The sequence below is a fragment of the Peromyscus leucopus genome, chromosome 2 (assembly GCF_004664715.2).
Source record: "Peromyscus leucopus breed LL Stock chromosome 2, UCI_PerLeu_2.1, whole genome shotgun sequence".
Taxonomy (NCBI): Eukaryota; Metazoa; Chordata; class Mammalia; order Rodentia; family Cricetidae; genus Peromyscus; species Peromyscus leucopus.
In genome coordinates this window covers 59,449,346-59,463,731 of record NC_051064.1, presented here as the reverse complement: position 1 = coordinate 59,463,731, position 14,386 = coordinate 59,449,346, and the positions used below count along the sequence as shown (strand labels likewise).

Below are 14,386 nucleotides of genomic sequence, written 5' to 3'. Positions count from 1 at the left end.
TAGAGGAAGGAAAATAATACCAGCTCAAAGGCACGGAAAATATTTTTAACAAAATCACAGAAGAAAATTTTCCTAACCTAAAGAAGGACATGCCTATAAAGGTACAAGAAGCTTACAGAACAGCAAATAGACTGGACCAAAAAAGAAAGTCCCCTCACCACATAATAATCAAAACACTAAATATACAGAACAAAGAAAGAATATTAAAAGCTGCAAGGAAAAAAGAGCAAGTAACATATAAAGGCAGACCTATTAGAGTTATACCCAATTTGTCAACAGAAACTTTAAAAGCCAGAAGGGCCTGGACAGGTGTCCTGCAGACTCTAAGAGACCACAGATGCCAGGCCTGCTGACTACTATACACAGCACAACCTTCAATCACATAGATAGAGAAAAAATATTCCATGATAGAGTTAAATTTAAACAATATCTATCTACAAATCCAGCCCTACAAAAGGTGCTAGAAGGAAAACTCTAACCCAAGGAGGTTTACACCCATGAAAAGGTAGTTGGCACCCATGAAAACGGAGAAAATAAATAATCACATCCCAGCAACAACAACAAAATAACAGTAATTAACAATCAATGGTCATTCATATCTCTCAATGTCAATGGACTCAATCCCCCAATAAAAAAGACACATTCTAACAGAATGGATGCAAAAACAGGATCCATGTTTCTGTGGCATATAAAAATCACACTTCAGCATCAAAAATAGACACTATCTGAGAGTAAAGGGTTGGAAAAAGATTTTCCAAGCAAATGGACCTAAGAAACAAACTGGTGTAGCCATTCTAATATCTAACAGAACAGACTTAAAACAAAAAATTAATCAGAAGAGACAGGGAGAGACACTTCATACTCATCAAAGGAAAGACCCACCAAGATATCTTTTAATTCTGAACATCTATGCCCCAAACAAAGGGCACCCACGTTTGTAAAGGAAACACTACTAAAGCTTGAATCACACATCAACCCTCACATCTTGATACTGGGACACTTCAATACCCAACTCACAATAGACAGGTCATCCAAACAAAAACCAGAGAAATACTGGAGCTAACAGATGTTATGAGCCAAATTGACCTAACAGGTATCTACAGAACATTTCACCCAAACACAAAATGACATATCTTCTTCTCAGCACCTCATGGAACATTTTCCAGAATTGAGCACACACTTAGTCACAAAGCAAGTCTCAACGGATACAATAAAATTGAAATATCCTCCTGTATCCTATCAGCTCACCACAGATTAAATCTGGATTTCAACAACAACAGAAACAACAGAATGCCTGTAAACTTATGGAAACTGAACAACTTTCTACTGAATGACTGCTTGGACAAGGCAGAAACAGAGAAATTAAAGACTTCTAGGATTCAATGAAAACAAATGCACAACAAACCCAAACTTACGGGACACAATGAAAATGGTGCTAAGAGGAAAGTTCATAGCACTAAGTGCCTACATAAAGAAATCAGAAAGTTCTCATATTGGTAACTTAGCACCACACCTGAAAGTTCTAGAACAAAAGGAAGCAAGCTCATCCAAGAGGAGTAGATGGCAGGAAATAATCAAACTGAGGGTTGAAATCAATAAAATAGACACTAGAGAACAATACAAAGAATCAATGAAACAAAGAGTTGGTTCTTTGAGAAAATCAACCAGATAGGTAAACCCACATCCAAACTAACTAAAAGATGGAGAGAGAATATCCAAATTAACAAAATCAGAAACAAAAGAGGGACATAACAGCAGACACCGAGGAAATCCAAAGAATCATTAGGTCATACTTCAAAAAACCTGTACTACACAAAATTGGAAAATCTAAAGAAAATGGGTAATTTTCTTGATAGATACCACTTACCAAGTTAAATCAACATCAGATAAACGATTTTAAGTAGACCTACCCCCCCCCCCCCGTGAAATAAAGCAGTCATTAAAAGTCTCCCACCAAAAAAGCCCAGGTCCAGACAGTTTTAATGTTTATCAAAGAGCCTGCCACAGGCAACTCATAGATCTGGAATTCTTCAGCATATCAAATTTATATTTAAGAATAATTTTACATACTAAGAGCTAAATGTAGCTACTGACACTTTTAAAACTATATATGTATTTTCTTTATTTGAAATAAAAGTTTAAAGTGGTAATTCTGAAGGCAGTAAAGTTGCTTGAAAACCACTTTTGCCATTGCCATTAACATGGCTCCTACGGGGAGCGTCACCATGGAAAAACAGAGATGCTCAGATATACATCAGAGCCTCACTGTCACCCAGCAATCCATCTGAACCTGGGTAATTTACTGGGTAGGAACCAAGCTCATCTGCCATGAAAATTAAAAAAAACTGTCATCCATGGTATTCACTCAAAGTGCACTTATAGGTCTTTATTATATTATGAAGTCATTATTAATACATTATTTTCTAAAAGATTCATTTTACATTTATTTACTTTGTGACCTCCTCTAGGAGGTCACAGCAGAGTGTTGGATCCCTTGGAGCTATAATTACAGGCTGCTGTGAGCTGTCTGGTGTGGGTGCTCGGAACAGAGCTCTGACCCTTGGTTAAGAATAGTGAGTGCTCTTAACTACTGAGCCATCTCTCCAGCCCAACTCATTGTTATTTTTAGTAATGACTGAAGATCACAGAAAAATCATACTTAATAGCAATCATTAATTGACTACTACCACCTTTTTAATAAATAGTGATGGCATCTGTAATTCCTTCCTTTTCCTAGGTTATGATAATTCAGGTTATATGTAGTCAAATATAAGCCTTTAGCCCAAGAGTAAATGGTTTCTACTTATAATTTATACGTTTTTGTTTTTTATTTTTCTATTTATTTTGCTGTGGTACAATAACCACAGAATAAAATTGATCACTTAGCAAAATGCTATCACCCAGACACTCTGAGTGGGAAAATATTAATACATGATTGCAAAGTAAAAGTTGATTTTCCAACTGCCTACTAAAGAAAAATTGAAAATACATAAAGAATAGTAAGAGAGTAAATAAGGCCCGAGAAGGGCTAGAGAGATGGCTCAGCAGTCAGAACAGCTGCTCCCCTGCAGAGGACCAGGCTTCAGTCCCCAGCACCCACATCAGGTGGGACACAATGACACTTGCTTGTCTCCAGAGGCACCTGAGTTCACATGGTAAACGTAAACTCTCACTCTCTCTCTCTCTCTCCCCCTCTCTCTCTCTCTCTCTCTCTCTCCCCCCTCCCTCCCTCCCTCCCTCCCTCCCTCCCTCTCTCTCTCTCTTACACACATTTAGGAAATCCTTAAAAACTAAGAGCAGTAAGAATGATCATCATCGGGATTTTAACTCCATGGGGTCATGGGTGTTAACAAGATTATGGCCTGGCCCATGGTGGAAAGAAAAGGTTACTGCTTGTGTCTAACAAATGACCACAAATTTTTTCCTGTAAAGAAAGATCAGCAAAGCTATGAGTAGTGTGAGCAATCTTTTAAATTTAAGAGCAAGAAAGGTTAAGAACAATTCCCAGCAAGAAGTGAGAGGGCAGACGTCAGAACTGAAACAGTTAGTAACTGTTTTATGGTAAGCATTTCTGAGGAGTGTATCCTGCAGGAGGTACTGTGGTAAGCCCTGTGTCTGCATTACCTCATTTTACCTTCAGTTATCTTTTTCATGGGTTCCAAAATTATGTCATAAATGTATTAAGTAGTTTCCCCAAGAACACAGAATGACTAAGTGCTGGCTTTTGGATTCGAGTCCAAGGAGGCTGCTGTTGACAGCCTAGCCATTAAAGCCATTATATACTTAGTGCACTGCATGGGCAGATGGCCACCATGATCCAGATGCTCTATGTTTAGTCACTGCATGGTCAGACAGCCGCTGTGGGTCCAGGTGCTCTATGCTTAGTCACTGCATGGGCAGATAGCCAGGTTGAGTCCAGATGCCCACAGCAGCTGTCATGAGTTTCTGACAAATGTTAGAAACTCTTTTACAGTTGAACAGGCCTGGGTTTGAATTCCAGTTTAGCCACTTGGATCTTGGGCAGACTCTAATCCTCTTAAGGTTCAGTTTCCTCACCCTCCAAAGGAGATGACACTACCTCCCATGTGGTGGCTGGCAGGTTAACGGCAGACTTGGAGATGCTGGGATGTCTGGACGTGTGGAATCGCCCTTCCACAGGGATGGTAGCAATACACACCTTTCCTGAAGCTTCTCATCATAAAATGGAGCATTCCCCTTTCTTTTTTCTTTGCCTTTGACCTTGACTGTTTATTACCTTGTTTTTGTCCTGTGTATCCACCTCCCCAGGGGCCATAAACTTCAGCAGAAGGGCCAGACACTTGGGGCTCTTATGCCGGGTAGTCAGGTGCAAAGGTGTCATCTCCTCTAGATCCTTCTGCATCCAGTCTGCTCTGCGTGTAAGCAAGAGTTTCATAAAGCGGTAATTTCCCTAGATGAAAACAAGAAAAGGAAAGATTAAGAAGAATTTACTTTGTTGCCAGTTTGTAAAGACCTTTGGAATGTTTTCAATATTTTAACCAACTTCATAGAGTATATTAGCAGAAAAGTTAATAAAAGGAAAACCATGATAATATCACTACACTACAACGGTGATTGCTTTATGCTTTCCTGTTTCTTTTGATCACTTTTGAACACACATGTACCTCACACAGTGGCTGGCCAACACTTACTGGGTGACGTAACAAGTTTTACTTAGCCAGACTGTTATTGCTAGGTGTTTAGATGTTAGTCTATTATTGCTGGGCATAGAGACACTAAAGCGTTAAATATCTGTTATAGAAAATGCTTCAATATACACTGTTTTGTACTCAGTTTTTCTCCTTTATCACAAAAGTAAATCACCAAGAGCCAGATTTGGGGGCTAAGTTTGTACATTTTATGGTTTGTGTATATTTTCCAAGTTACTATCCAGTAGCATCAATATGTATGTCATTGATTGGTTGCTCCATAGTGTACATTAGACTTGATAACACATACTCTTTATAGGTCATCCCCTCACAGATGATAAGTGTCAGGAGGCAAGGTTGTGCTTCATTGGCTACTGTGCCCAGTATAATCCCTGGTACAAACCAAGTACTCGATAAACGTTAAGTAAATTATATGATGGACCGAGCATGAAGAAATGAAATAGCCCCTGTATTTTTGTTTTCACTTAAAAATTATTTTTTACAGCTGCTATGTGAGATCAGATCAGTGACGAGTTTTAATTCTCAAATAACCAGTATTTGGTTCTTCTTGCTTTTTAAAGCTTCACTGATTCCAGCTTTTTTAACAGTGCACAAGACTTGCCTGGCTTCGATTTTACTGTATTTTACTTCTCAGCTCTGAGAAAGAAGACATGAAAAGTTCCTCAAGAGGGCGCCCTGCTCTAAGCTTCCTCAAGAGGGCGTCCCGCTCTAAGCTCCCTCAAGAGGGCGCCCCGCTCTAAGCTCCCTCAAGAGGGCGCCCTGCTCTAAGCTCCCTCAAGAGGGCGCCCTGCTCTAAGCTCCCTCAAGAGGGCGCCCTGCTCTAAGCTCCCTCAAGAGGGCGCCCTGCTCTAAGCTCCCTCAAGAGGGCGCCCCGCTCTAAGCTCCCTCAAGAGGGCGCCTGCTCTAAATTTCTTGTCATCTTTTCTTTTAAGGAAAAAAAAAAAAGTGCTCGGTTAGAGAAAAAAAAAATCAGTATGACACTTCATACCAAAAAATAAGGTTTGACCTTTCCAAGCATAACATTTCAAATATTACAGAATAATTCATTATGACCTTTTAGAGATATTCAATCAGACAGTCATTTGGGTTGTGGAATCAGAAAATAGGAAGTAGAAGGAAAGTCATAGAATTGATAGCAGTGACCGCTAGGCACATACAAAGTTCCTGGCATATTTATGTTTCCTGCTATTCTTGGGATGCAAACTTCACTACTCACATGGTATATACCAGTAACAGCTGGTCCTTCATTCATTCAACAAACATTTGTTAAGTCTCGCTATGAAGCAGGCAGTTAGGACAGAGCTTTTTTTTTTTTTTTGGTTTTTCGAGACAGGGTTTCTCTGTGTAGCTTTGCGCCTTTCTTGGAGCTCACTTGGTAGCCCAGGCTGGCCTCGAACTCACAGAGATCCGCCTGGCTCTGCCTCCCGAGTGCTGGGATTAAAGGCGTGCGGCACCACCGCCCGGCTAGGACAGGGCTTTTGACATAAATCTTATCATGGTGCCACACTGACGTATGGGGGAAAATGTCTACAGATGAAAAAGCCCCTGCATCTCACGTGTAAAACAGTCAACAACAGTGTACAGAATTATTACACATGGGAAACGAGGCAGATAACGTCTGAAGAATACTTGAAACACTACACTACGTGGGTGCCTAGCAAATGTTTGCTAGGATTATGAACGGTTTTCCAGAGACTAGGTTTCTCATCAAACCTGGACCCTCTCAGGACTAGCCTGGCCAACAGGACAAACGCTGAGGTGGGGTGACGGACGGCGGTGACCAAGGGTGGCACGCAGGAAGGTTTGACCGTCGTTATTTACAGTGCAGCTGGTGACTGAGAACCAAGAGCAAAGACAGCCGGAGCGGCAGCGATAACGGCTTCTGGTTTTCTCACACTGAGGAACACGTCTATGCTCTCTCTCCAGACCACAGCACGGCCAAGGGAGAGCTGACTGGTGCTCCGGGAAGGAGTCGGCTCTGTGAACAGGCGAGTTTCTCTCGCTAGTTCTGGAAGACAGAGTCCTGCCCGGTGTTCTAATGACATCTGGAGCTGGACATACTGTAATTTACGTGGGCCAATGTTAACCTCCTGGGCTTCATAAGCAAGCATTTATTAAATGCCAATTATCTGCAAACTCAATCTCTGCAAATAAGCAAAGGGCCACAGAACTTTGAGAACGAAGCTGAGAAGGGCTGGGCGTGTGGTTCAGTGTGGAGCACACACACAAGAACAGGGGTTTAACTCTCAGCATAGAAGGGAAAGTCAATTCCTTCTGAATGTGTGTGTGCGTGTGTTATATATGTGTGGGTACAGATCTGTGTACATGTACACATGCATTTTTAGGTGCCTAAGCATACACACGTGTATGCATGTGTGTAAAAACTATCACTGTTTTAGAAGCACACATGTAGTTATTTAATCTGAGTAAGAATGATATGAAGATTTTTGAGTAAATTACTTTGATATTTTGCATTTAAATTTTTGTTTTAAGAAAATAAAAGGTAACCGGGATTGGGAATATGATCAGTTGCCAAAGTGCCCTGCAAGTATGAGAACTTGAGTTTGATCTCCAGGACCCACAAAACCCAAAGCTGACTGTGGAGACATGCTCCTGTGATCCCGGCATGGGGAGGGGGAGACAGGAGGACCCTGGGGCTTGCTGGCTGGCGGTCTAGATGAATGAACCAGCTGAGCTCCTGCCTTAGTGAGAGACTGTTTCAAAAATGGAGGTGGAAAGTGATTCAGAAAGACACCTGATAATGACCTCTGGCTTCTGCATGCATGTACACACATGGGCATGCACACCTCTGTACACCTATGCATACCACAAATATGTACATACATATACACCTCCCCCTCACAGAATAAAACATAACAATTACAAGTAATGCTATTTTTGCGTGTTCAACTCCTCTCCCTCTTTGAACTGACTAGGGTGTTTCTCAATTAATTTTTTTATATTTTATTCATACAAACATGTATATTCATAAACTGGAAGGTGCTATCTTTATAGAAATGGTTCTATTTGAGTCACTGGCCATCTCTGACTCAAAGAAATGTATTTAAAGGTTTCTCCAGGTTGCTCTGGTTCATACATTTTCACTAGAGAAGTATTCTGTTATAGGAATGTGTATTTATTCCCTTTTGAGCAATACTTAGCACATTTCTCACTTTTTATAATCAGTGCTATAATGAATTGTTTTGTTCATATCTCCTGGTAAGTGTATAAGAATCTCTGGGCTCTCTCGAAGAGCAGCTCCAATTTGCATTCCCAGCAGAAACATGACAATTCTTGTTTCTCTACAACCTTTTCCCATTTGCTTTTGTCAATGTGTTGACTCTGGCCAATCTCATTGGTACACAGTGCTACTTTGATCATAAATTTGATCTGCTCTTCTTAGCTGAGTGGAATATTTTGTTGGTTATTTGTTTCTTCTTTTGTGGATAGCCTTTTTGTGTTGCTTGTTAATTTGAGAACTCAGCTATTTGTCTTTCTTGCTGGAATATTTTTACACACTCTGGGTACCATTCTTTTCCTTTCCTTAGGCTCCTTCACGAAGAATGAGCTAATACTCAGAATGGTATTACCGCCTTTGCCCTTTATCTTTTATTTATTCCTTTGTATTCATTCAATTTGTTCCTTGCAACTTTATACACATATTTAATACATCATGTCTACTTTCTTTCCTCTCTTCTATTATCTCTGTCATTCCTCACTCCTCCCCACAGGTCTTCTTCCCACATTCATGCCTTTTTGTTTTGTTTTCTGACTCAGTGATTTTAACCAGGATCATCTGTGTGGCCACTGGTTTGGAAGTATCGTGGTACCAATCTGAACCCTAAATATTAATGTGTACACCTATAGGTAAACGGCACTCTCAACCTTAATCACAGAAGTCTTTCCTTGCAGTGAACTGTGAAGAATGCAGACTCATGAAAGTTCAAGATGTTCAGAATAAATGGTGGTTGAGTGTGGCCTACACAGGACATTTACACGTCCTCTCTACAGCCTGGAGAGTATTGGAGAAGAGAGAGCAGAAAGAGTGTAGGAGCCAGAAGACAGGAAGAAGGGCAGGGACGCTAATTCCAGGCACGGCACAGTTATTGCAAACGCTCTCATAGCGGCTGTGGCAGGCTGCAGTGGGTCAGGGAGGGCTCCCGGCCCTACTTCTCCCTACCCAACTATTGGCAATTGATGGACTGAGGACAGTCCTTGCCTTCAGTTGTGAATCAAATGGTATTGGCTTTTCTTCAACACTGAGTTTATTCAAGTGTTTTGCTGTTTTTGTTTACAAGTAGATTATTACTGCTACAATTATTACTATTCTTAATGATGACTACTGCTATTGAGACTGAGTCTTTGCAATTAGTTCTGACAGACCAAAGTCACTATGTAGAGCAGACCGGCTCAAGCGTGTGGTTATCCTGTTGTCTCAGCTTCCCAAGAGTGCTAGGGTCACAGGCAATCAATCTGTGTTCAAGTCCTAGCTTTACGTAGATTTGAAGGCAGCTTCTTTGCTACTGTTCTTCATCGCTTGTTTTCTTCCTCCACTCCCCATCTGGCCGGCTTCCACCGGACTCCTAGTCTAGGCTAAGAAACCGTGGTGGCATTCTTTTGGAGTATAGTCTCCTATGTTGTTAGGGACACCATAGTGACAGTCATTCAGCTAATGGGCAGCTTTCTAGTCTGAAGGTTGGCCTTTGTCCTGTTCTTGCCAGTTCTCCAAGCATCATTCTTTAGTGCTATAGACCAATCTTCGAACATCCTGGTGTATTCTTTGCTTTAATAAAAATACAAAGGCCTTTCAATCACTCAGTGGGAACAAGGAGTCTTTTCTTGAGCAAGATGTGGCTAAAATCATATTTTTCATGACTCCCATCTGGTGACAGTTAAGTGTTTTGTCACTAACTTCTCACAACATTCGGGACCCTCACTGCACATGTCCTTCCACAAGGCTGCCATGTTCTCTTTACTGGGCCATGAGTACCTTGGCCATTTGCCTTCTTCTCAGTTGAAGCAAAGCAATGAAGATTCTGCCACACTTAGAAATACTAAAAAGGCAATCCCAAAAAACATAGTTTGGGACCTACACATTTCTTCCCATTGACCTCTGGGTTTTTGTTCTCTCTGCATGGTCCCAGAACTCCTATTCCCCCATTGAACTTGAGGAGAAAAGAGCTGTTCACTGACATACACAAATGTTCATATTTTGGTCCATTTATAGGTTTGCACATAATTTTTCCCTGGAAATATTATAACTATATTTATAATAGCAAATATAAATGTAGAGAAAGCATTCTGTCATATTTCATTCTAAATGTTAACAACATTAGATAAAGATACATTATTTTACATTGAAATAGAAATAACAGAAACATTTGTTATTAATTATAATGATGTCTTTATAATTACGTATTTATAAACACTCAAGGCATTTGCCATATTAAATTTGAAAAAGAAACACTATCCCTAGGAAGTATATAGGTCACAATTTTTAGTAATCAGTGAAACTTTTCTACAATGACTGCACATGCAAATGAGCTTTGGCAGTCCCATAGTCATGTTTGGAGAGGGTGTATGCCCTGATCTTGGGTGTTGTGTAGGATCAGATGCAAAGCTTTGATCCTGGCTTATTGGGATCACTTCTCAGAGCTAAGCTTGCAGTGAGCAATCTTAAAATATGAAATACTATCACCACTAGGACAAAGAGAAGGCTTGCTTCATGCGTTCTAAAGGCTGCAGAGTTTCAAAGTATAGCATTCCCTGGATGTCTGCAAACTCCACTGTGTTCACTTGTGTCATCTGCATCATCTCTGTGGTGCATGGAAACGAGGGAAATGATGCAAACAAGCCCGTGTGCATGCTATGTGCTATGCCGTCAGGAGAAAAGCTTTTTATTTCTTAGGGAGTCTTGTGTCTTCTCACAGTATCCCCAGTGAACATGCTACCTTGCAAGAAGAGTAAAAAGAAATCCCAGAACAGACAAAGCAGTAAGAGTTTTAATTGCTGATATAGTTTACTTGAAAAACAAAGCAAGGACCCCTGCACTCTCCTCAGGATCAGGAATAGGATGTTTCCCTGGCATTATGTCCAAGTACTGAGTAAGGGGGTGTGAAAGGACTCTATTAGCCTATCTGTTAATGAATCTCAAGGGTGAGAAACAGGATTAAGGCAAGATGTCCAAACAGGGCTTCACCTTCCTCTCTGGGCAGGGAGAAGGACAGAGTTAGGATGATTCCGCAGTGGGACGAAAGGAATGTGTTTGTGGCTGCTAAGCCAGAGTCCCCAAAGCAGAAATAAGAGGTGAGAGGAATGAGAAACTTTCTATTCGGTAGAGAATTTTAGATGGAAACACTGGGTGTTCATTTGGTTGAGACACGTGAGCAGCTAGCTGCTGAAAGTGAATGCGAATCATTGCCTAACAGCACCCAGTTTACTGGGCTGTGAACATGAACTCTGTGGCAGCCTGGCTTGTTTAACTATGAAGACAAATACTGGACATAGCTGCTGGCCACTTTCTGAGACAAAGCTGTTAACTTCATGGTGCTTTTGTTCACAGGATTTCCCTTAAAGGCTTTGACCTATTTTAATGATGATTTGTTGGAGTCCAGCTCCGACCTGTCAAAGGGTTCTTGAGGGGAAGAGAGAAGAATGAGGAAGTATTAGACAGAAATATAGGTGGAGACGACAAGAAAGACAGAGACACAGGACAGCTTCAGGAGGGCCCTGGGTCAATACCCAGACACCTCGAGATTTATTCTAATGGGCTTTTTATACTCTGCCAAGGGGAGAGGCAAAAGACCTCCCCTTTTCAAGATCAAAGCACAAGGTACAGCCAAATGTAGACTATTCATAACATCTGGTAACTATGCCCCTGGCCAAATCATCTCATTATGCAGCCCTGGTGGGTAAAGCAAGCTCAGATTCTCTGACCTTGAGTAAGGTCTTACTAGGGAGCCTCTATGGGCCCTCACAATGATTTGATTCAGTCAAAGACTGATGCTATCCATTGAGAGAGGCAGTGATTGCCTAACTACAAGGAAAACTGGAAAGCTAACTGGCTAGAAAGGCTATTTAGACCAGCAGGCTGAGATGAAAACTACCACTCTCACTTCAGGCAGCAAGAGCTGGTCACACTTTCACTAGTTCTTGGCCTGTTGTCAGTGCTATGGTGTTAAGATCTGCCATGTGGAAGACTATAGATGTTAGATTAAATACACTCTCCTCTGGTGCTGCGAACCATGGCAACACATTGTTGCTCACAATCAGAGAGCCTGTATAGTTTGTATTGATGTATACAATAAGGGCCTGTTCTCTAAGAAGAGCAACTGGAATCAACCTGATGAACAAGTTTAGATCACCCAGGCCATTAGTCTTTTGCCATTTGGATCTATCATTGCACTAGATATGGGGATGAATCCATCATTGTAGATTGGGCACAAAGTAAAATGTAAGTATGTGATGTAGAGATATCACTATATTTGGGACTTGTGTCTGTCTCTTCTCAAGTTGGCCTGTTTCTTTCGTGGTGAAGAAGGCCAAGTTAACGGAGCACTGCATCTGCCTATTCTTGGCAATGATTTATGAAATCTGCTCTTGGACCCATCTTCCATCTTACCACTGTAGACACATCTCAGATTACAATGTTACTGTTTCAGTAACTTGTCCTACTTTAACCACAAAAGTCCTTGATTCCAAATTGTTTCATGTTTGGGTTTTAAGACCACCTGTGGTCTGACCATGGTATATCATTTTTTCAGGAAGGCCACCAGCAATGGAACACCAGTTAGGGGGCATTTGATGGACACTTCCTTTTCCACACCATCATCAGCTATATGGGATTATTGAGAGCTGTGACAGTTGAAAATCAATTAAAAATACCTCTAGTATTATCTCTTGCTTGCTCCTGGCCTATAACTCAAATATGGCTACTGAATGTGTCCTCCTTTAGTGTGTTCCTTTCTTGTGGGCGATGATTAAAAACAAGCGTGGTTGGGGATTATATATGCCCATTAAAAAAAATCCCTGTCATTCTATTCTGTCCATTAACAATTAAGGTGTTTTCTCTTCCCTAAAAGCCACATCAGGCTGGTTTTTACTGACATATCCTTTAGTGGTACCTTGGCCAAAAAGGGTACTAGAGATTCAAAATGTATCCTGGCTTATTAACCTGGATCAATTTGTTCAAGTAATATGGTTCTAGATTTTAAAAAATCCGCAATGACCACAGTATTGAATGCCATGTGCACTGATCTTCCCATAGCAGCCCAAATTATCACAGTAAATTTGTTCCACAGACACACATCCTTCTAGATGGAAGGTACATGCAAGGGTGGTTAGAAAAGAAGGTGAAGTAATATCTATTAGGATGGGACTCATGGGCTGGTGAGATGGCTCAGTGGATTAAAGACACTTGATTGCAAGCCTGATGACCTGAATTCAGTCCCTGGAACTCACATGATGGGAGAAGAAAACCAATTCTTTCAAGATGTCTTCTGACCTGCCACAGCATAGGTATGAAGGTCAAGGGATAACTTGTGAGAGTTGGCTGTGCTGTGGCACTAACACATAAGACAAGACTCACTAGCTTTGTGACTAAAGGGGGAAGGCAACTTCGGGACTTGGGAAGGCCTTCAGACTCTGTAAGATGCAGGGGCAGGAGATCAACTAGTACTCTGTCTTTTGGATCTAGTAATGGACTCTACCATAATGAAGATGGCCTGCACATTAATCACATAGAAGTGGAGGCTAGAATGATCTGCTGGGGAGTTTGCTACTCCTACCCATGTACAAAGAAACATTCCTATCAATGTTGGTAGTTCCTATTCTTCTGCTATGCTTGATGTCATCAGTGGGAGGTGCTCATCAATATCCAACAACATGGATCCATTTACGTGTATAGAAGCACAGGCATGGGCATGCCCCTTTTTAATCTAATGAACACAAATCCATATCCTCTCCCTGGTGCATAAGAAGCCTTAGGATAGGTCATATGTGCCGACTAAAGCTGCAAGGGCCTGTGATACTGACTTTTACCTCTTACATGTTTATATATAGAACAGAGTAGGCCAGGGCAGATTCCTTAATTGGGTTTGCGGGGCTGTGATGCCAAAGTTCACCATTAAGTTCCCTTGCCTGGGTCATGACAGATGATAGACTGGCCTTAGATTTATATTCTGCATGTCTGAAGTAAGATCTGCTACCTCCTATGGTACTTACTCACACTTGACTTAGTCAGACATAGGAGTGTTAACCACTCTTTACCTAGGCAACTTCCTAGGGGAATGTTTGCAGCAAGCAGCTGGAGGGATGAGGTCATGCCTTCATACTGGTTAAAAGAAAATGGAGGACTTCTAAAGCTCGGTGTTGCTCAGCTGTGGTGGGAACTCAGCAGGCACAGCATCCATCTTGCTCTTTAACACTCCCAGGCTTCTTAGGGGCAAAGGAAACCATTGTAAACCGGAAGCTCAGGCTTTCTGCTGTGTTGTGAATAATAAACTCCTTTGTCTGTGCTCTGGGGTCTAAGGTTTATTTTAAACACCTATGCAATAGTAAGAGACCAATTTGTTAGCTTGCATATGGGGCAAAATCAAATTTGAGACCCTTCTTACAATTCAATATTATTGTAGTATGGAGTACAGAGTATGAAGTTAAAGATATGACTAAATAGGTAGACAGTCTAGAATGATATGATA

The 14,386-nt window shown here is 41.2% G+C and overlaps 1 protein-coding gene across 1 annotated transcript in view; it reads right to left on the bottom strand.

Annotated features, from left to right (window-relative positions):
* Invs (inversin) overlaps positions 1-14,386 on the bottom strand; it is a 166,929-nt gene that overhangs the window by 65,921 nt on the left and 86,622 nt on the right. Inside the window, 1 exon segment of the mRNA XM_028882764.2 lies at positions 4,256-4,429. Coding sequence (XP_028738597.1) covers positions 4,256-4,429 — 174 coding nt within the window.